The sequence below is a fragment of the Macrobrachium nipponense genome, chromosome 16 (genome assembly GCF_015104395.2).
Source record: "Macrobrachium nipponense isolate FS-2020 chromosome 16, ASM1510439v2, whole genome shotgun sequence".
Classification (NCBI taxonomy): Eukaryota; Metazoa; Arthropoda; class Malacostraca; order Decapoda; family Palaemonidae; genus Macrobrachium; species Macrobrachium nipponense.
In genome coordinates this window covers 61,330,940-61,355,494 of record NC_087209.1, presented here as the reverse complement: position 1 = coordinate 61,355,494, position 24,555 = coordinate 61,330,940, and the positions used below count along the sequence as shown (strand labels likewise).

Here is a 24,555-nt window from a genome sequence, read left to right as displayed (position 1 = left end):
AAAGCAACAACAGCAAAGAAAAGGAAGGAGGCAGTAAAAAGGGAACTTTATATCCAGTCGCAGTTATCGATAACCATTGGGAAGAATTTTTCCTCTGCTCTTCTACCATTGTATAAGAAACACAGCTCACCCAGAGAGAGAGAGAGAGAGAGAGAGAGAGAGAGAGAGAGAGAGAGAGAGAGGAGAGAGAGAGAGAGAGAGAGAGAGAGACTTTATACTTCTCTCTCTCTCTCTCTCTCGACAAGGAGAGAGAAAGGGAGAAAAGGGAACCTTTATATTTTTGTCGCTTCCTCCTATCTCTCTCTCTCTCTCTCTCCTTTTATTTCTTATCATGGCCTTAGATATGTGAGCAGCGCACCTTTAACTAATCGTCTTAAGAGGTTGTTAGACTACTGGAATGCACTTGAATACAAGTCCTTTAGAATATTAAAACGCAAGTCATACAGGAGAATGTAAAAGGAGGAGAAAAAAAAAAGAAAAAAAATGGGGTTCAGCTTTTACATCTTTTATGGCGATGGTGATGGAACATGGTTGCTGTGTTCTACGCCCCTGTGGAGAAGCGGGTGGGAGTAGTGGGCGGGGAGTGATTACGGGAGTATGGGACGGCTGAGGAAGAAAGATTGTGTCAATGCGATGGAGCACCACCTTCAAGGTGGGTTTTCTAAAGGTATCGGTTTGCATACTCACTCCACGGAGTGGAATGTGGGGGCAGTTGAAGGCTGGGAGTGGCAGGTGGAGTATGAGGTGCGGGACAGCATGGGTAACAACCGAAAAACCGCAAATGCCACGTTCATGACAGCTGGCCACTCTTTTCAAACTGGGTTCTCCTAACGGACATGACCTACTAACAATACGTAAGGAGTGGAAACTGAGAGTGGTAGTTTTTGAGTGGTGGTGGGAGTGAGAGAGGGAGAAGGGGAGAAAGTTCATTTTGCAGAAGAAACTCCGTGAAGACACCGATTCATCCACACACTACTTACTACAAGTTCTGTCAATACCCTCATTCGTTTACATGATGGGTAAGATGTCTGGGACAAGGGCACATTGTCGGAAGCTAATCTGGCGTGCTCTTCTCACGCTTGGATGACTGCTTCCAGGCACATTTTTTGTTCGTCCACTCTGTGCATTAGAGATGAAGCGCTTGTCATAGAGAGGACATAAGAAACACAAACGAAAAAAGCTACTCATATGTGTATGCCCATTCCGTGTATTTGGAAGGTATAGTGACTCGTCGATTAATATATGTATATGCAATGTTTTATTTCTCGATGGATTCACCTGCCAGAAGATTAAATTATACTAAGTCTACTCTGTGCTTGTAATCTTCAATAGTAAGAAGTAATCAGTACCTCAACTGGGTACATCTAAGTGGTATTACGTGCCAATCAAGCAAAATCAGAAGTAAAAATGGAAAATGCTGATTGTGTCTAACCTGTGCATCTGAATGGAATTGCTTGTCAGTCTACCGAACTCGGACATGAAACGGATAATACTGAGTATGTCAATTGGATGAAAAGACAATCAGCAACTGACAACCCAGAGCATCTCTGTCCAAAGCAATTTATGGCAATTTTGTTCGAAAATGAGAGTTCGGAATGTAAACTGGTTTTTGGTAATCAACTTTTATGTACTTGTCGGGTCCTGTTAAAGACATCTAGTATATATATATATATATATATATATATATATATATATATATATATATATATATATGCATATATATATATTTATGCATGCAGGTGTCTGTCGGTGCATGTAGTACATAAAGATATCTATCACAAGAGGAATGATTATATGTAAAGAACCGAATAATGCCTCTGCTTCAAGATTTATTGCAATTTTGTTTTCTACTCTCTGTCGTCTGATGTATCCAAACACAAACACATTTATCTAAATATATATATATATATATATATATATATATATATATATATATATATATTATATATATATTCCCATGTAAGATTTAACATCTCAGTCCCGTCTCTCATAACAATTACAAATACAAGCTCCGTGTTCGTATGTAACCTCAGATATCACCCATTGTTGCTGTTCAGTTCTCGACAACAAGTAATTTTTTACTGATTGGTATATACCTGAACAACGATCACCTTGAGACTAATGAGGCAATGTTGTTCCACCTATTACAACTGAATACTGAAATGACATCTCTCAATCCTTCCTTGGGTCTGACAATATTCTCTTGATGGCCTTTGCATGACCTCGAATAGATGATGATTTCGAGGCTAGCTTTGGAGATGGCTGACTTTAAGAGATGATCTCTAATATAGGATGGTTTCGAGGTCAGGTATGGAGAATTAATTTCCTGATTAAAACTTCAGTATTCTGGATTTTTTTAACTAACGCAGTATCTTAGGATCATTTAACAAGACTTTTGAGCAGTCACAAATGAAATTCTGTTGGCCACAACTTTTCTTGAGAGAGAGAGAGAGACGGAGAGAGAGGGAGAGAGAGAGAGACGAGAGAGAGGCCTAGAAGAACCTACCTTTACCAGCAAAGATGAAAATAATGAATAATATACATAGATAATTCGGTACACATTTTTTCATAAAACTCTCAAAGAGGGGGGGGGATGTGTTAGTGTATATAGGCTATATACTCATACACACGCATTATATATATATATATATATATATACACACACACACACACACATATATATATATATATATATATATATATATATATATATTATACATATGTATGTATGCATATTTGTGTGCGTGCGTGCGCAAAAGGTCACATAAAAAGTGGTAACTGCCTCAGCAATACATTGAAATAGCTATCGAAAATGTATAATACAAAAAAAAAAAGAATCATAATAGATATTACATCAGTCATGACATCGATACCTATTACAGTATTGAAACCGTTTTGTCTTTTTTCTTTTACTTGGTATCATTGAATCGAGAAAAAAAAGAGAAAGAAAAAACATACAATTGTACAATGACAGAAAAAAAAAAACTTAACTTTGATCCCCTTATGACAGAGGCCGCCGGAAGGGGCATGATTGCAGCCCCTCCAATAATCGATGTTTCCAACAACACTTGAGCCACCACGGTGATATTTGGGTTACCTTTCATTTGGAAATTATCGCTAAAATCTCCAATATCTGCGTTTCATTTAAGAGACAGACCTGGTATCTAAGCCGTCCTCGTCCTTGGCAAGTCATTCTTCCTCTTTCCTATACTTTTGTTGTTTCTTTAATATTCTCCTAATTTCTTAATCATTTCGTTGTTTTTTGTCCATCAAACTTGAGGTTGAGTCCTTTTTCATTATATACTTTAATGTTTCTTTAATATTCCTAATTTCTTTATCATTTCACTGCTTTCTTTCCATTAAAATTTTGTCTGATCCTCCTTGCATTAACAAATTATCTTGAAAAGAGTTCGCGGAAGATGATCATGGTGAACAAAATCCATATTATTTTTCCTTTGCCAAACCCTAAGAACTACTTGATTACGGACGACCCTTAATGACTACCTCTGAAAAAAAAATAAGATGAATAAAAAGTAAATTCTTCATCTCTTCTTCAACATGGGGAACACTTCTGTTCCTAAGGAAAGAAATGCCTTCCATTCAGTTCCATTTTATTCTGTTCGTAAGGCGATTGTCATCGAATGTTTTACTTTCCAGCGATTGTCGTCGATTTTCTTTTTTACCTTCCCGCAATCGTATTCGACTTTTTTTTTTTTTTTTTTCTATCCAGCGATCGTCAATTTTTTTTTGTGTGTCCCACTCCTTCCGACAATTAGACCAATGAAAAATACTTCCACTGCTCTATCCAGAACTCGTTTTCCAGGATTCGTGGACTCATTAAGTGTATCTAGATCTAGATGCTGAAAAATGGCCGCGTCTGTCATTTGGCGAAGTTCCCTTATATTTCACTCTAATGGCTCTCATCCATTAGCAATACCTTTTCCAGTCGTTCTGTTGATATCCAGATCTCACTTATGTAGATTATTCCAGGATTAAAGTTTCATGCAGACGAGATAAATCTTTGTTCAAGTCTCCAGCAAATGGAATTAATCCTCATTCTAGTCTCTAGCAACTGAGATTACATCTCAAGATTCCAGTCTCCAGTAAATGAGATCACTTCTGGCGTTCCAGTAACCATTCATTGAGATTACTTCTGGTAATATCAGGAGTAACTGAGATAATTAAATGTATTCCAGCTTTCAGTAACATAACTTTTGGCTATTATGTATTCCAGTTACTAGGGTAACAGAAAACTAAGATTCCAGTTTTACATAACTTGTCTTGCAGATTCCAGTTTAAAGTAACATAACTTTTGGTGATTCTGTGTTCCAGTTTCTGTAGTAACTGAGATAACTCAATGGATTCCAGTTTTACATAATATAACTTGCCGTGATTCTGTGTTCCAGTTCCTTGGAGCAACTGATATCTTCTATCTTCCAGATACTAGTTACTTGGATTAACGTGGCTCTCCCATTCTCGCTGACGAAACGAGTTTTCATAAACAGAGATAATCTTCGGTAATTCTATTTTTCATAACTTGAGATATCAAGTGATTCCAGTCTCCAGTAACTGAAATTCTTCCGGCAATTCTAGTTATCTCTAACTGATCATATAACTAGTAACCCAGGTTTCCAGAAACTGATATATAAGTATAGGTGATTTAATTTGCTAATAATCATTAAGATTTATATGAGGATTCAGTTTCCTGTGATAATTACTATTAGTACTAGTAGTTACCAGTAGTAATTACTATTACTAACTGAGATAACTACCGGTGATTACGCTGCCCATTCGCTGAGTTTATCACTAGCGATTCCAGCTGACAGAAATCAAAACTACTAGTGGCGATTTTATGTTGCAGTAGGTAACGTTACAATTGGAGATTCCAGTTTCCAGCGGAATTATTCGAAAGACCTCAGCGTCCTTCCATTATGGAACCATATAGAAACAAGAACGATAGACCTAAACATACTGCATGTTAAGGTTTCATGTGCAAGTTTGAAATAAAAAATACAACCTTTTATCTAATTAGATTTTACATTCCTACTCCCTCCGCCTTCTCTTTCTCTCTCTCTCTCACTCTCTCTCCTGCCCTAAACAGATTATATATCCCAGGTAGATTTCCATCTGTGGAGACCCATAGCCAAAGCGATTTCTATGAGATTACGAGGCATAATTATCCTGACTAAACAAAAATCAGCCGGAATGAAAAAGTCACGCAAGAATTACGGGAGACTCCATAATGAAGACTTCATGTGAGCTGCTGTTCACCAAAAAATTTCAAAAAAGAGAGAACAAAAAATTTAAGCTTTACTTTAAATACCGATGACTTTCCTGCTTCTTTCTAATCCTTTTTTATATTCCCTGTTAAAACTCGTTCGCCAGCCAATAATTACCAAGATCATCTCCGCGTTCCGACTGGCTATGATGCAACAGCTGGGTAGTTGAGATTACTAAGAAGAGAAGCAAACATTTCTCCAGCTTCCCATTGCGACAAAAATACCAACAATACCCGGACGATTTTTTTTTTTCTCCGTTAGGTTCGCCAATCATTTTGGGGATTGACTGGTACCTTTTCCAATCCCCACTCGGAAGAAATATATCCCTCAATCCCACTCGCTTGGAAAAAGCGCCGAGAGGGTCTTTTAAAAGGGTCTGGTGGGTGGGGGGAGGGGTCCATCTAGCTGTCGTGGGCCGAAGTTTTGAAAAGGAAGACGATGTCTTCTGCAAATTGAGCCAAGGCGCTCTCTAAAAAGGGTTGTCGCCTCTCCTTCAGTGCTATGAGAGAGAGAGAGAGAGAGAGAGAGAGAGAGAGAGAGAGAGAGAGAGAGAGAGAGACCTACCCACAACATCAAATGTCAATGAATGAATCTTTTCCCGTTATACACTGTTCATCAAAATTGAAAGCTTTTATTTGATAAAGCCTATTCTTCGTGCAGGGTCCAATTAACACAAAATTCGGCGTTCATAACAGATAGCGATAACGGAAACAAGTCGGCAATACCATATAATATCATATGCTACTTAAACAACAAAAGCAAAATATAACGGTGTGCTTTCATTATTGCATTTACAACGTCTGTTGGTCATGAAAAAGGGATAAATCAAATATTCATATTAAAAAAAAACGTGGTCCAGTTGTTGACTGATTGATTGATTATCACATTTAGGTCTTGAGGACCAAGAGCCGGAAACCATCAGTATTATTCAGCGCCCTAATGAAAATGTAATTCATAAATCATGATAAATAATGAAAAAATGAAGATAATAGTGGTTAACTGGCTCACCTCACGAGCTGAATTCCCAATCTCGATCCCTTCCTACTGAAAGATTTATTGCTTCTCTGATAACCAAGCAGTGAATAAACTTCTTGGTAGTTAGATGACTGTGGTGGGACCCTGGAATGATGGAAAAGAGCATGGGACTAGCAATCTCATCCCCCCCCCAAATTACTGAAAGTTCAGCAACCTATCGAGCCACTTCTTGGGGGAAAATGCTTGATTCCACTGAATATCTCTACTGATGCATTCATAAAAACTCGAAAAATACCCTTTATAAGCTATTGAACGCTGCTTTTAATGACTGCAAACACAAACAGAAGTGTAAACGGAGTACAGTATAAAGCCCGCTGAGAGCAAACCAATGCATGCAAGACCTTCCCCACTGACTTGAAGGCACTTTCAATAAAGTAAAGACAAAAGATCTTGTATTCCGTTGTTCCACTTATCTCGAGGCCATATGTTCTACAAGTTTTATGGTGTTGCAAATAATTTTTTTTTCTTGACCCTTGTAATTACTGCTTTAATAATTACACACAATTAATATCATTCTACTCTTGACTGAGCAGAATTAATATAAAACTTCAAATGCTTCCGGATTCACAAAAGTCTTTCTTCCCGCTTCAATTACAGATAAGACCTATTTTGTAGATGAACAGAGAGAGAGAGAGAGAGAGAGAGAGAGAGAGAGAGAGTCAAAACTTAATGCTCTGCAAAGCATGTAAACTCTACAGTTATCCTAACCACCAAAAACATCACCTAGAAATAAATGCATTATTATTATTATTATTAAAAAAAAAAAACATCAAATGACACCCATCTGCCAGAGCAAATCCAATCATCAGCCTATCCACGACGCAGCAAAACCTCTGTTAATTCTATCCAGCAAACTGCCACTTATCCCTATCCATTGCTGTAACAAATTCTCGCAAATCCACGGGTTGGAATCTGTTTGGATCACGTTAACTCGGCGATCGGTGTTACGGTTAATACTTTGTACCTAGCTTCCTCTCATCGGTGGGGTGCATAACGGTATTATGGTATTTCATGATAATATGTCAAATGCAATACAATTCGTTTATAGCATGACGAGTAAGCTGAAGTTAAATATATATATATATATATATATATATATATATATATATATATATATATATATATATTTATATATATATAGATAGATAGATAGCTAGATAAACACAGATAGAGAGATGCACACATATATATATATATATATATATATATATATATATATATATATATATATATATATTAGAGGTGTATTGGATATCCGCATCCGCATCCTCATCCGCAGATTATCCGCATTTTTTAGAAACTCCGCATCCGCATCCACATCCGTATTGACAAGTTTTCAACATCTGCATCCACATCCACATCCTCATTGGCAGCACATGCAACATCCGCATCCGCATCCGCATCCGCAGTTGGAGAATGCGGATATGCGGATGTCACCCCCTACTCAGTGTTCAATAGTCCATAATCCATATACTCATACATTGTAGGTAACTTTAGAGGTCGTTTTTCTAAATTTGGCTTTTTCATTTACTTATTCAGAATACATGATGGCACATTACAAGATATAATTAACTCAGTTACAGTATACCTGTTTTATAGCATTTTGTTTTTAGCAACTTCATCATGTTACTCATAGCAGTTGTTGATCATAAAGGTATTGTGTTTATTTGGAAATTTCTCTCTCTCTCTCTCTCTCTCTCTCTCTCTCTCTCTCTCTGAAAGCAAAGATTGGCTTTGAGTTTTATCACTCTTATGCAGTGAGTATGAAATAACCTTTTGCCAAAACAACGACAAACGTTTGTGTACTGCTTGTACTTTTTATGTACTGTTTGTACTTTTTACGTTCATATGGAAGCATACAGCAGATACGCACATAAGTACAGTATCAGTTTTGTTCAACCAGTTCAGCAAATATTATGTATCCATTCTCTTCCTTCAAATATATCGAAATTACTTGGACCTACATAAAATCCGCATCCGCATCCGCATCCGCGAGGGTATGGCCATCAAATATCCGCATTTGCATCCGCATCCGCATTTTTCATTTTTTGATATATGTGTCCGCATCCGCATCCACAAACTTTTAAAAAGTTTAATATCCGCATTCCGCATCCGCTCATTCCCCCCCTCCCCCCCAAAATCAATTTTCAGACATCTGATAACACCTCTAATATATATATATATATATATATATATATGCACATACACATAAAAGCTTGCTGTACTTTTCCATATAATGCTTTTTCATTATTTACACACAGAGTCCCACTGTGCAACGACATAAATGTCCGTTATAATGTGGCATTATGCGTTGTTTGATACTGTCATTATTGTATTTACATTCTCATATATTCGATTTATCTTGCTACCATTTGAAAAGTGATTTACTGAGACGACTGAAAAGAATGTATTGTGCTATATAAGACGCTACAGTCTCTCCCAAGGTAAAATACCACTGCAGACCAAAAAAATAAAAATAAAAAAATTAAAAATTAATAAAAGACCACGAAACATCCATCAGCAGTGCACAACCTTGAATCTGGCTGAATGAGAACGAGATTTTCCGTAAAATATTGCACATTTCAGCATGACAGGTGTCTCTTTTTTTGCGGGAAATCGAATTATACCATCAAAGGAGAGGACATTCAGATACAAATTACAACACAACTCGCCAATTTTCCATCTTGATGCCGTAACCGTATTACAGTCACACACACATACACACTTTAATTATATACATATAAATATAAATTACATATGTAAGTAAATGTATATATGTATATAATATATATAGATATGTATATGTATATATATATATATATATAGTATATATATATAGTATATATATATATATATATATATATAATGTGCGTGTTTGTGTATTCTTATAATAGGGAAAAGACTTATAAAATATACACAATTTTCTAAATAAACGAAGCCGGTGCCCTCACAGGACAGAAAATATAAGCGGAAGAAAAGCATCAAAGACGAGAGTATAATATAATTCGTTTTCATAGCAGCGGTATAATGGGGCAAATACAAGCCTGGTATATTGCATCTGTGAATACAGCAACGCATGAATTATACCCATGTTTATTAAAGAACACTGTACAACGGATATACATAATGGAAGCTCAGATGTAACGCTGGTGCTGAACCGGATGCATATATGCGGGCATGAATATTGATATCGGTATTCACATAAATATCCATGCATCAGGGGAAACGTAAAACCAAATATTGTTTACCTCACAAACAGCTCGGAAATGCTCAGCAGAGGCGCACTTATGCTTATGTTATTCATAAACACAAACCACAAACGTGTTTGTATTTATATATAATATATATATATATATATATATATATATATATATATATATATATATATATATATATATATATTTATATATATATATATATATATATATATATATATATATTATATATATATATATATATCACATATAATTATGTACAGATATGACGAATATCTCGCACCTTTTACCCAGAGAATGGGCGGCTGTAGGAAATGATGTCTCCCAGCTCCCAACAGGTCTAATAGGACACGGCTTTATATAAACCCATGCCATCCATTCTACACCCTGGTTTTAACCAATTATCAATTCGTGCCTAAGGCTTTTCGATTTGGGAAGGCTTTTCGATTTGGGTGGATGCCGAACCAGGGGTTGTGATGATGTTCCATGTCCACTTCAGATAAACCAAACTTCTTCCGACGTAAGTGGGGATTCCGGCAAAGGATTCACCAGTCTTATAGATCTAGTACCTGTTTCTAATGCCAATGTGCATTAGTGGTAAAGCACTTCCTTGGGTAGCTATGACCAACATGATGGGGGGACAGTCGAGGAATTTATGTAAAAGTTCACAGGACGAGAAAAGGGTTTGAGTTCGGTATGACACGAGATTTACAACAATGATAAAGTCACCGCAAACTGTTTTAAGGTCATTTATCCGTCCTTTAATGGACTACTGTTCTCCGGTGTGGATGTCCACCTCCACCAGAGATTTATCTCTTTTAGACAAAGTGGTTTGTGAGGTGGGCTTCTGTTGAATTTTTCGTGAGTTTCATTTAAACAGAATTTCAGCGGTCACAACTGATCCCCGGTCCTCTTTTCCAGCCGAGAGATGCGCCCAATTTTGCTGAACAGCAACATCGATATGTAGAAAATGTGCTGCCACGCTGTTGAACTTCTCCTCAGTTCCAGTTCCAGAGGTCTTTTTATTCCTCATACCGCTGGACTGTGGAACAGTCTCCCTGAAGAGGATGTCTTGCAGTTAAAACTCAACACTTCAAGAGAGGATGAAATACATTATAACCATAAAACAATCAACTTGTATTTTAATATTTTCTCTCTACTTTTACCTACCAATTCATGTATGTGAATGTACCTATGAGCGTGTAGTCTACATCTACTCGTCGTGTGTGTGTGTGTGTGAGTGTGTGTGTGTGTATTTACATTCGCAAATTAAAAAAAAAAAAAAAAAAAAGATCTTTCAAAATAACACGTCTCGTAAAAGCAATATAATTAACCCATAATGCCAATAGCAAATCCTGGAATTTGTTATCCATATCTTCTCCGGTAAAAGTGGCACTCCCGGGAGAGTGCCAGGAGTGCCAATGCATTATGGCATTGTCAGCTTTATCCCGAGATTGAACAAATTTCATAAACCGCACAAACTGACAGTTCGTGATTTCCGGTATACGGGATAAAATGTTAGTTGCCTTTGTCTATATTAATAATATGAAGTTTGACCGGATACATATTGTTCATTATGGATCGCATTGTATCTGGATGCATTTAAAAAAAAATTTGGGGGATCGCGTAATATCCGGAGATATATATTCTTTTAATGGATTGCGTTTTTTCTGGATTTTGTTCGTATCTGGATACATTTTTTCTGGATCCCATTGTATCCGGAAACGTTTGTTTTCGGCTCACGTTGTATCCGGATATATTTTTTTCTGGATCGCGTCATATCCAGATAAATTTTTCTTTATCAGGTTCACGTTGTATTCGCAAATATATATTTTTGCACTGCGTTATATCAGGATACTTTTTCTGGAACCACGTTGATTCCATATACATTTTTTTTGGACTGCTTTGTATCTGGACACATTTTATTTTCCTGGAATCTCATTGTCTCTGAATACATTTTTTTTCTAGATCACATCGTATCCGGATCCATATTTTGTTCTGGATCGCGTAGATCCGGAACCATGTTTTTTTTCAGGATCGTATAGTATCCCTATATATTTTCCTGGATCGGGATGTATCCATATCTTTTTATGGAAAAGTTCCTAGATTATAAAGTAAAGTTCCTAGATTATAAAGTATGATATCTCGCTTACGTTTAATATCTCGGGGACTGTGATTGATCACATAAATATTACTGTCATTATGTACATACGTTAATATTAGTAGTTTTTATTAAACAACTGCTATTAATAATCGTTTTCATGATGTAAATATAATATTTACAATTGCATTTTATTCTAATAAATATGCTATTTACAATCATTTTTTATTCCGTAAATATATTTGCCACAGTTTTTATTCTATAACGACATTATTTACAATCGTCTTTATTTTATAAATATATTTACAATTGTTTTTCATTCAATAAATATGTTATTTACAATAGCGCATTTCCAGAATGGCCTTCATTCTGGAAATGCGCTATTTACGTTATTCAAAGGGACCGCTGCACTCACAGCCGAATGACGCAATAATTGCGATACGTCGTCATAATTAATCGCCTTCATAAACGATTATTAAACTTTTTGATTAAATTTTCGGCTAATCAAATATTGCGTATATACGCGAACATTATCACCACTTCGCGTAATGAAACGAGCGCTCTCGGCAGTGATGTCTCTGCGGGTATGGCGGATGCTGGGATCTGCGTCAAGTGAAAAATCATCATCATTTAAATTTTGGCAGTGACGCCTCCTTTCGTGAATGAGTAACCTCTCTTCGTTGGTGTTCTTATCTATCTTTGAATGTCTTCAAACAAAAATGATCCTCACCACAATCATAATGGTCAAGTAGACAATGAGGGAATAATTGAATAGGGGATGTTATATATACATATAGTGATAAAATCTACTTAAGACTATCAGGAGGAAAATAAACATATAAAAGCAGATATATATATATATATATATATATATAAATATATATATATATATATATATATATATATATAGGTGAAGGATGTTATAAAGGATGCAGTACAGTTTGCCACAAGTGAACAGTGTACATAATTTAGTAGTACCAGGCATTTCTATACATGTACTCTCTCTTTATACTTCCTACATCACATTTATTCACTTATTATTGTTAACTTTGTTGAAGAAAGAAAGACAGGGTTAAGTAAGCCAACTAAAACCTTTAATTTTGTTCATTTTCATTTGATTTCACCAGCTCAGACGCTTCTCCTAACTCTCACCTCTTTCACCCACCGACAGTTCAACCGATGAACGTCAGCATCATGAGCAGCAGCAACTCGCTGAGTGCCAGCACCGAATACGAGCTGACGTGCCAAGCCTGGGGCTCCAGACCGCCCGCCGTGATCAGCTGGTGGAAAGGTGGCACCCAGCCTCTCAAGGATGCTGTTATGACGGTAAGTCCTCAGCAGGTCGCATGAAGTAGATAGTGGGTATACACTAAACAAATAAAAACACACACACACACACACACAAACCACAATTTATTCAAATTTCTTTGAACTTCGATCTTCAGGCTTTGTAGTGATAAGCGTATAAAAAAAAATTCAAGTTAAGAGGGCATTGTGGCTATTACAATTGCAAATTTATCTGGTAAAAAAAAAGTGATCAGTAGATTCTACATTATATACATATAATATATATATATATATATATATATATATATATATATATATATATATATATTACACTATATAATGGTTATGTAAATTACATAAAATTTATTATGTACTATTTCCATCTACAAAGCGCAAAATGTTCTGTTTCATAATTTCAATTATGGTTTCTGGACCTACTGATGCGTTTTATGATTAAAAGATACACATTACTCACTCACCGTCCACCCCCCACCCCCACAGTACAATTAATTCATCTTTTATCGTTTCAATCTGTTGTAATTACTTGCTTTAATTAACCCTGCCATTTCTCCCTTCTTTCCAACCACTTCATATTCAAAAGTTTAAAAATATACTTTTCCGGTTATCTTATTTGTAATTTATCATGTTTCCCCCGGTTAGGTAAACAAAGAACGCAGCTACATTGCATGTTTTCTTGCTCTTTTTCTAGAATTCACGCGCTTCATATAAAGTGTAAAGTATTTATTTTTTTTATTTTTTTGCCACATCTCACCTGCACGTGACAAAAATAATTCCTTTCTATTTAGATATTTTGTTTCAGCTCTCCCCATAATGTAATGCATTAACTTATTAGTGTTTTTTTTCTTACAAACGATTATTTTTCTTTGTCTCTTTTAGTTTTTGACAATTATAATTTATTATTTAAGGCTTTTCCGTAACAGCAAAAAGGTTAAGAATTTCTATGAACAGTTATACATTCTGTAGTTATTACTAGTTTTATAATTTACCGATACATTCACTTAATCATTTCAATTTTTCATTTTTACTGAAGAAACTATGAACATGTAAACACTAATTTCATGAAGTTGAAAAACTCTCCGGATCTCCGGTTAATCATCACCTTTTCGGAAAGGAATTCTTAATTATTCTGAAAACAACAGTAAAATTTTTATTCGTTTTAGTTGCAAGGACAGCAATTCAGGTCATACAGTTCTATTACATCAAGGATTTTTTTTATTACTATTTCGTCACGAAAATTGTTGGTTTGGTAAAGTAAATTTTGCCTCTCAACACCAGACCTTTGCTTCTTACGTTATCCAATTTTTTTTTTACAACCTATAAACTTTTGATTTATTGTAGCACATATCCTGTTAACTATAAATTTGAACCTATCAAGCCAACAACGTGGTTTTTCTTTGAACCAAACAAGTCCTGTTACAGTCACGAACACTTGAATTTATCATCGTATATTTCCGGACTACACGCTGCGATTTGCAGTAATGTTACACCTATTGTTTCTAAAACAATTACACTTTGTTTAATACCAATCGTTCTTAAAATTATTTTTTTTACCATTTCTCAATAACGAAAACATAACCCTATTAGTAACATGATAAGCGTTCTTAATATATATTCCAAACCAAACTTCTCACTCAAAGTGAGCCTCCTAATGAGTAATGCAATCACTTCTATCCCTTTTAGAATTGTTCTATTCTTTTATTTGTTCGCCAACTTGCATTCAGGAAAGAATAACCTTATTCTTTAAAACTATATTCCAAACCAATCATCTCCTCACAATCGTGAAGCCAGCCTCCAGATAAGTACTGCAATCTCTTCCATTTCACGTTTATTTATCTCTCCAAAAATTCCTTCTACTTACTGAGCTATTGGCCCTTTGTATCACATTTTTTTCTATCTTGATTTCACGAAATGTTTACTCTTTCATATCACATTTTCTCTCTTGGTTCCGGGAAATTTTTGCTCTTTTTTATGACATTTCGTCTCTTGATTTCAAGAGGTATCTGCTCTTTATTTATCACATTCTGTCTCTTGATCTATGGAGGGTTTTCCTCTTATGCATCACATTCTGTCTCTTGATTTCAGAAGTTTTTAACCTTTTGAATAACATTTTCTCCCTTGATTTTGGGAAGTTTTTATCTTTTGTATCATATTTCTTTCTTGGTTTCCGGACGTTTTTTCCTTTTTTCAATCACATTTTGTCACTTAATTTTGAGAAGTTTTGCTCTTTCGTATATTTCCTTCTCTAATTTCCGGATGTTTTTGCTCTTGTGTATTATATTTTGTCTCTTGATTTCAAGAGGATTTTTGCTTTTTTGCATCACATTTTCTCTCTTGGTTTCACACAGTATTTGCTCTTATGTCACAATCTGTCTTCCTACTTCAAGAAGTTTTTACCCTTTTCATCAAATTTTCCCTCTTGATTTCAGAAAGTTTTTGCTCTTTTGTATAACATTTTTCTCCTGATTTCAGAAAGTTTTTGCTCCTTTGTATAACATTTCTCTCATGATTTCAGAAAATTTTTGCTCTTTTGTATAACATTTCTCTCCTGATTTCAGAAAGTTTTTGCTCCTTTGTATAACATTTCTCTCATGATTTCAGAAAGTTTTTGCTCTTTTGTGTAACATTTCTCTCTTTATTTCAGAAAGTTTTTGCTCCTTTGTATAACATTTCTCTCTTGATTTCAGAAAGTTTTTGCTCTTTTGTGTAACATTTCTCTCTTTATTTCAGAAAGTTTTTGCTCCTTTGTATAACATTTCTCTCTTGATTTGAGAAAATTTTTGCTCTTTTGTGTAACATTTCTCTCTTTATTTCAGAAAGTTTTTGCTCCTTTGTATAACATCTCTTGATTTGAGAAAATTTTTGCTCTTTTGTGTAACATTTCTCTCTTTATTTCAGAAAGTTTTTGCTCCTTTGTATAACATTTCTCTCTTGATTTGAGAAAATTTTTGCTCTTTTGTGTAACATTTCTCTCTTGATTTCAGAAAGTTTTTGCTCTTTTGTGTAACATTTCTCTCTTGATCTCAGAAAGTTTTTGCTCTTTTGTATCGCATTTTGTCTCCTGATTTCAGACCTCCCCAGACAGCAACGTTACCACCTCCATCCTGAAATACAAAGCTGAAATGACGGACAGCGGGAAATACCTCACCTGCCGGGCCGAGAACGCCTTCATAGCTCAGTCGTCGAGAGAAGACGGCATCAAATTGAACATATTCTGTGAGTTCTGCCTACTTTAGTAAATAACCTTAAAGCAATTCTCATATTTTGATTTTTCTCTCATTAAACGAATTACTACTGTCATGTCCGTTCTTCTATTTAATCTTAGAACAATCAACCATAGAGCACTGTATGGTCAGTCTAACTTTTGCGTTCAGATCTACTAGCACATCCAACATTTTCCCGTTTCAAGAGCTGCGAAGGCCACCACTTCTGCTCATAAAACGTCTTATTCATATGACTCAATTTTATATTTGTTAGCAGATTTGTGTGTGTATGTGTGTGGTGTGTGTGTGTGTGTGTGTGTGTGTGTGAGAGAAGATAGAGAGAGAAGAGAGAGAGAGAGAGAGAGAGAGAGAGCGAGAGAGAGAGAGGAGGAGAGATAGAGGGAAGGGAAAAAAAAAAAGAGAGAGAGAGAGAGAGGGAAAAAAATCAATCATGTATGTATGTATATATATATATCTGTTTCAATATATATATATATATATATATATATATATATATATATATATCTATATATATATATATATATATATATTAATATATATATATATACACGTATATATTACTTGAAATAAAGCTAAATACAAACAAGAAAGGCAACAGCAGAGATTACACGACTCTAATAGAATCTTCTCAGTTAAAAAATAAAAATAAAATAAAAAATAAAAAGTGCGACGAAAATGAAACCAAGGGAAGCTGAGAAAAGTGTTGATACGAAGCGTCGCTAAAGAAGGCTTAGCTAAATTGGCTTGAGTTACTGAAGGCGGTAAGCTTAGGGCAACAACCTGTTGTTGAGAAGTAAATATTTTCCTCTCGTTTCATCCTGTTGCCTCGTGAGAATCAATAAATGTGGAAGGTGAGTTTGAGTCTTTTGTAAATCTCTGGGATTTGCAGGGAAATAACCTCAGCGGATTGGATAAGGGTTTGAGGCTAGTTTGATCAAATTCATAGAGGGAACTACAGAAATAAATAAATAAAAATTGTATTACTATTTCCCAAGTAGTGTAAGAGTGCGCTTGTGACAAGATATATACATATATAGATATATATATATATATATATATATATATATATATATATATATATATATATATATATATATATATATATATAGCATATATACATACATATATATATATATATATATATATATATATATATATTATATATATATATACATACATACATATGTATATTATATATAGATAATATGATATATATTATTGTATATATATATATACATATATATATATATATATATATATATATAATATATATTAAAAAAAAAAAAAATAAATATTATAGATATAATACATACATTACATACATATATATCTATATATATATATATATATATATAGGATATATTATATACCACATACATGCAAATACATACATACATCATACATATACTATATATATATATATACACATAATACATACATATAAATATATATATATATACATCAATATTATATAATATATATATATATATAGATATACACATATATAATACATATAAATATAATATATATATATTATATATATATATATATATATATATTATATATATATATATATATATTATATATATATATACCACACTACACACAGTTAACAACATACCTACATAATACAGTTATAGATTATATTATAATATATATCTTATATACGATATAACAGATATATATATATATATAGTATATATATGATATATATACAATATATATATATATAATACATATATTATATGGATATATACATTACATAATATATATAATCAGAGTATATAATATATATATGTATAGATATAATCTATATATACAACATAGATACATACATATAAATATATATACATATATATATATACTATACTATACATATATATATATATACATACTATATATATTAATATATACATAATTAATAATAATATACATATATTTATATATAATCTATATATATATATAATTATATTAAATTAATTATATACATACACACATACAACCCACACACAACCACAACCAATGTCCTTTAATATCCAATTCGCTCTACCTCGGAATTAATATATTTTCATATAAGTTGACGAAGGGGAAGTTTTCAGTTGATAATAATTTCGTCCTCTCGTGGTTTCGAAACCAGCGCCCGCTGATTTCTCCTAAGTCCGTGGGCGCGGTTCGATCCCACGAGGGAACGAAATTATTATCAACTAACAACGTCCCCTTCGGTCAACATATATGAAAACATATTAATTACGAGGCAGAGCGAATTGTATTTCGATGTATGTTTACGAATCACAGTGATGTGATAAAGATTCTCCATATATATACATAATACATATACATATATATATATATATATATATATATATATATATATATTATATATGTATATATAGTATATATATATATATATATATAATATATATATATATACACACACACAAATATAATACTATTAATCTTACAGACGGAGAAGGTGGTGCAAACCACATGTACAAGAACTTTAAATATTAAAGATGACAGCTCGGTTCTCTTTCGGGGGGCGGTTCTCCTCCCCAATTTCTGTCTTGCATAATGTTTCTGTATACATGCATAATGTTTATATACTCAACCGCACACACACACACATACAAAAACACACACATACATACATACATATATATATATATATATTATATCTATATATATGTATATATATATAGATATATATATATATTATATATATATATATATATTTATATATATATACATATAAAATTTATTACATCATATACATTTTTGCCATTCTAAAGACGTGACGCCAGAACGATACACATTCCGGTTTCCAAGCAAGTCTTTAGCTAAAAGGTTATTAGCTCCACAAACACAAATAAATATCTACACACACACACACACCCACGCACACATATATATATACACAAACATATACGTATCTATATACATACATACATATACATATTTATACGTGCATGTGTGCGCGTTCGTTTGAAGCACTGATACCTGTCGATCAGTAAAAGACAGAAAAACAAGTTGATACTACATGTGAAAGGCATAAAACATTTTACCTCCATAAATCTTAAAAATATCTATACATTTCTACCCTAAAACACAAAACTTCTCCTAAAATTGTCTGATCCATAAGATCATCATCATGTAGCACACTACATTTTCATAAAATTCCACAAAAATGACGCTTGATTCCACGTTCTCTATTGTAAATTGTCGTGTCCTCAACAAGTGTATATTGCAAAACATTCTGTTCTTGTAACCCTATAGGGTAGAATCTCCTCCTCCTCCCTCCTCCTCCTCCTGCTCGTCCAAAGTTTTCACGATTTTATTTTCTGGTCTGCCATTACACGCAACTTCTTCCCGGCAATTACTGAACGAGGTCGCAGTTTCTGTGGCGAGATAATAACGGACTTGCCCTGTCTAACTACTTGAGGAAATTACGCTGCGAACAAAATTGTTTTGCGATCTTGTCTCAATTACGAACGATAAAACGCAACTTCGTAATCGATCCCACCTCTCCAATTTGTAATCAGCTTGACAGGTAAATGCCTCATTAACAAAGTCATTGGGACAATTGTATGAGTTCAGTTCTTAAACAAAAGTTACTGCACCCACATTCGCCTGTTCTTTGCATTGTCATATATCCACAGTGACCTACTTATTTCTCGGGTTCTCATAATATTTCCGGATACGCTTTCCACTGAAAGCCTTGGAATGCGAAGGGAAATGGAAGGCAAAATTCTCATTCCAAAGTAGGATTTGAACCCAAATGAGAGACGAACTTCTTATTCCAGAGTAGGGTTTGCACTCAAATAAAAGACGAAATTCTTATTCCAGAGTAGGATTTGATACAAATGAGACGAACCCTCTTATTCCAGAGTGGGATTTGCACTCAATTACAAGATGAAATTCTTATACCAGAGTAGGATTTGAACCCAAATAAAAGACGAAATTTTTATTCCAAAGTAGGGTTAGCACTCAATTGAAAGACGAACTTCTTATTCCAGAGTAGGATTTGAACCCAAATTAAAGACGAAATTCTTATACCAAGGAATTGAACCCAAATGAAATCAGTAATTCACATATTCCGAGGAACTTGAATTTTCGCCTTATAATACGATTCTATCATAATTTTTGTCTTTTATTGCGGTTCCAAAATAGTGTCTTTGGTTTATAATAAAATTCTATTTGAAAATTTAGCTTATATCATAATTTTATTAGATTATTTAGTTTATAAAAAATTCTATTAGAATACTTTGCTTACTTAATAATCTTACTAGATTTTGCGCTTATAAAAAAATCAAATGGGATTTTTGTCTTACAATACAATTCTCAGTACTACAGCAATGTTACACCATCACCCCATTCCATGAAGCAAATCCTCAGTATCAATTTACGAAACATCATCCACTCTTACCTTACAATAAAGGATCGACCAGGCACAACACACTATTTCCATTTTTTTGTGGAGGTGTCATTACCCACCGGCCATGACTATCATTACCCGTGACATATTGACTACGTGACTGATGTGGTCATTCGGGAGACGAATGTTTATAATCCATTTTATTCTCAAAAGCGGCAGGGAAAGAATTAGGGGACTCGCGAGGAGTATTGACCCTCTCCGCATTGTGTTTTGGCACCTTGTGAAGGTGACTCGCAATGATAAAAATAAGTTGACAGAGGCAGTTTTCAGATGTTAGCCCTTGGTTACAGAAAGCAAGAGCTGAAACACACACACACAAATCTGACAGAGATTACCACCATATAGAAAATACTGCTGTAGTACACAAAAGGACCGCCACAATGATTTGAATATGCAATGCTACCTATAGTAAATTCACATCAACCGCGCATTTGATGTCTAGGCCAGTCCCTTACGACGCTCCTGATTGGCTGTTGATAAGCCAATCACAGGGGTGGAAACTCTCAGCCTCTCTCGAGAGATCACATAGGCAGGATGTAGGTTCCACATCTCTTGACGGATACTTTTGAAAGAAGTATCACTCAGGAGTGGTGGAACATAGATCCTACCCATGTGAACTCTCGAGAGAGACTGACAGTTTCCAGCCCTATGACTGGCTTATCAACAGCCAATCAGGAGCGTCGTAAGGGACTGGCCTAGACAACAAATGCACGGTTAATGTGAATCTACTATAGTCTTGACATAATGCCAATATTTATCAAATAAGAAAAGGGGTTCTGGAATGACACAGGGAAGAGTATTAAGCCCTTAATAGTTTACCTTAATCAAGGATGAGGTTTTTTTTATTTTTAAAAAATGAAAAAAAAATAATCAGTGATTTATTTTTTTAATTTATGTTTTTTTTTATTTGTTAATTTTTTTCAATGTTTTTTTCCTCAAAATGTATTTTATGACAGAATTACTATTGATTTTTCTTTTAGGTTTCCAGTTCCGGCCTAGAGTTTGTACTTGCAGTTTTTTTTTATATCATTCAGCACAGTTATGCTTACGTTTTTATTAATCTCCAAACCATATTTTCAATTAGATTGCTTTCAAATTAAAATAAATAAATAAATAAATAAATAAATAAATAAATAAAATAAATAAAGTAAATCAAATGTTTAAAAATCATGATTTTTTAAAATGAAACCATCAATGAGTTAATCACTTGATTAAATCAGTTTGATTTAATCATTGCAACCCTGACCCTAATCATATATTATACATAATTAAAAACACACGGTTCCCACAAGCAATGAAATTTGTAGAACCTCTGAACAACCCTTATCCTTGTTAAGGGTTATTTTATTACGGAATGGCGTTAAAATCAATGAACTTCTCGTTAATAACTATTCAGAATCAACTTTCTTCAATTGTTTGTCACTGACAGTGCTTACTCCGTCATTAGATTATTTTTATCTTATTTATTTATATATGTTTTTAAGAACATAAATTTTACAGATAGCCTCTTTGTTATATAAGTTTTCAATAACAAACTCTGGTAATATACAATTATTTTTATTAACAAACGAACTCGGATAATTGGGAACATGAATTTTTGTTTCATTTTTTCTAGTACATAAGGATAACAATATAACAAGCATGAGATTTTTAAAATGTTTCTTTCCAGTAGATAATGATGATGATATGATATTTTCTTAAGATACCTTTCAACCTTCCGTGATACCAGAGGATTACCACGCCATGAAATATTAGTTTCACCTGCAAGAATACCTCACCCTCTTGTCATTCTCTATCTCCACTAACTTCTCTACAAAACTCCCTCTCTCTATCCTTTACAACCCTTCCTCTCTTCTCTCTATCTCTCCATCACCACAACACTCTCTCTCTCGACTGTTCTCTTTTTCACAAAACTCCCTCTAACCTTCTGAGGAATACCTCTCACCCTCAACGTCTTCCGTCCTTCCAGACAAGCCGGTGGTGACCCTCCAGATGGGCAGTAACCTGGACCCGGAGACCATCAAGGAAGGCGACGACGTCTATTTCGAGTGCCACATCAACGCCAATCCCGAAGTACAACAAGTCCTCTGGTACCACAACGTAAGTCGAGATCTCATTATTATTATTATTATTATTATTATTATCAATTTTACTAAGAGCTTGTTGGTGCGCTGGAACTCGGTGCTGCTGCTGTCTCCCCTACCCTCTCGATCGCCTACCTAGTACCCCACCCGGGTCGGATAATCAAGTTTGCAGAAGGGTTGATGTCTCCCTATCCCCACCCCTGGGCGGACAAACACGGTTTGCATGGGGTTGGCGGCTGTGTCGTGTCTCATCTAATCTCAGTCACCCGGGGGAGGACAAAAAAGAAAGATACACCCGGATTTTATTATTATCATCTTATTATATTACTATTATTATTTATTATTATTATTATTATGTGCGTCATACACAGATAGATATAAGGTAAACTAGCTGTTCCAGCAGAATGCAATACATTCACATCACATTCCCTAAGGCCCAGTACATTGTTATTTTATGAATAAAACTCCTACGGAAAAAACACATTCTAGACAATATCCTGATTATAAATCAATCAATTATCTAGCGTCACAGGTTCCTTATAAGGCAGAATATTTCGACCTTTTTTTCTTTTCTTTTCTTTCTTTTTTTTCTTCCTACAGTGCTGTAGTACATAATTGTATCAAGTTGTCCATCCTATCTGCCTCTGGCATAATGAACTCACTAAGTTTTGTATCGTTCACAAACTAATAAGCCATGCATCTCAAAAAATAAAAATAAATGAAAAAACCCTAATCTCCCCAACAGTGATTACAGAGTGCACATGGAAATAAAACTATACATGGGAGATAGATAGACAGATAGATAGATAGGTGTTTGGATTTCCAGGCAAGAGGGAAATAAAAGTACTTCAATTCTTTTTATAGTCGCCATGTATCGCAACGACACTTTTGTAGATCTGATAGTTTCATTTTAGACGTTATCGAGCTACGATTCTTTTCATCGGAAAAAAAAAGTCAGATTTTCATTTACGAGACTTTGCAAACGTTTCAGTCTACATAATATTTTTGTCTGTAACTTTTAGTTCGTAACAGATACAAGTATGTATGCAGCGATTGTATATGTATGTATGTATATATATATTATATATATATATATATATATATATATATATATACTCACATACAAATGTATGCTATATATGTGTACAAACACACCTACACACGCACACACACACACACACACACATACACACACACACACACACACGCATATATATATATATCTATATATATATATATATATATATATATATATATATATATATATATATACGTGTGTTTGATTTCCTGTACTTGTCTTGGCAAGCTTTCAAAAAGCCCGTACAGTTGTTCTTTGTAAGCATTAAAAGTTCCTGATGAACAAGCCTCTCTCTCTCTCTCTCTCTCGTCTCCTCTCTCCTCCTCTCTCTCTCCCTCTCCCGTCTATCGTCCACCCTATCTCATTCTTGGCTCTCTTTCTCTCTCTCTCTCTCTGAATGGCAATACTAACTATACATGAAACATTTTCAATTGCATTTACCAGCTGTTCATTGTAAAAAAAATCCAGGGAAAGATTAATATACAAATAACTTGAGCTTATACAGACAGCATATGCAGTTATTCCATTTCTATTCTCTTCATAGAAACTTTGCCCATTAAGTAAAATATGTATAAAAGCTAAGAAAGCAAGTTCAAAAATAAAAGATTCGCAAAAGCATTCTCTCTCTCTCTCTCTCTCTCTCTCTCTCTCTCTCTCTCTCTCTCTCTCTCTCTCTCTCTCTCTCTCCATGTGATTAATGTCGACTTCCAACCGAAATCCTTTGTAAATAGATACCTAATTATTCTCGTAAATCTTTCGTCATTATATCCTAAAACACGATTACACAGGCGGCTTCTTTTAA

At 34.2% G+C, this 24,555-nt stretch overlaps 1 protein-coding gene and 1 long non-coding RNA gene across 2 annotated transcripts in view; one reads left to right on the top strand and one right to left on the bottom strand.

The window, feature by feature from the left end:
* The window catches only part of LOC135195765 (uncharacterized), a 275,803-nt gene that overhangs the window by 41,162 nt on the left and 210,086 nt on the right, over nt 1–24,555 (bottom strand). The gene's annotated exons all lie outside the window — the stretch shown is intronic.
* LOC135195764 (nephrin-like) overlaps nt 1–24,555 on the top strand; it is a 452,421-nt gene that overhangs the window by 386,197 nt on the left and 41,669 nt on the right. The window contains 3 exon segments of the mRNA XM_064222212.1: nt 12,802–12,956; nt 16,007–16,151; nt 22,561–22,691. Of these exon segments, the coding sequence (XP_064078282.1) occupies nt 12,802–12,956; nt 16,007–16,151; nt 22,561–22,691 (431 nt within the window).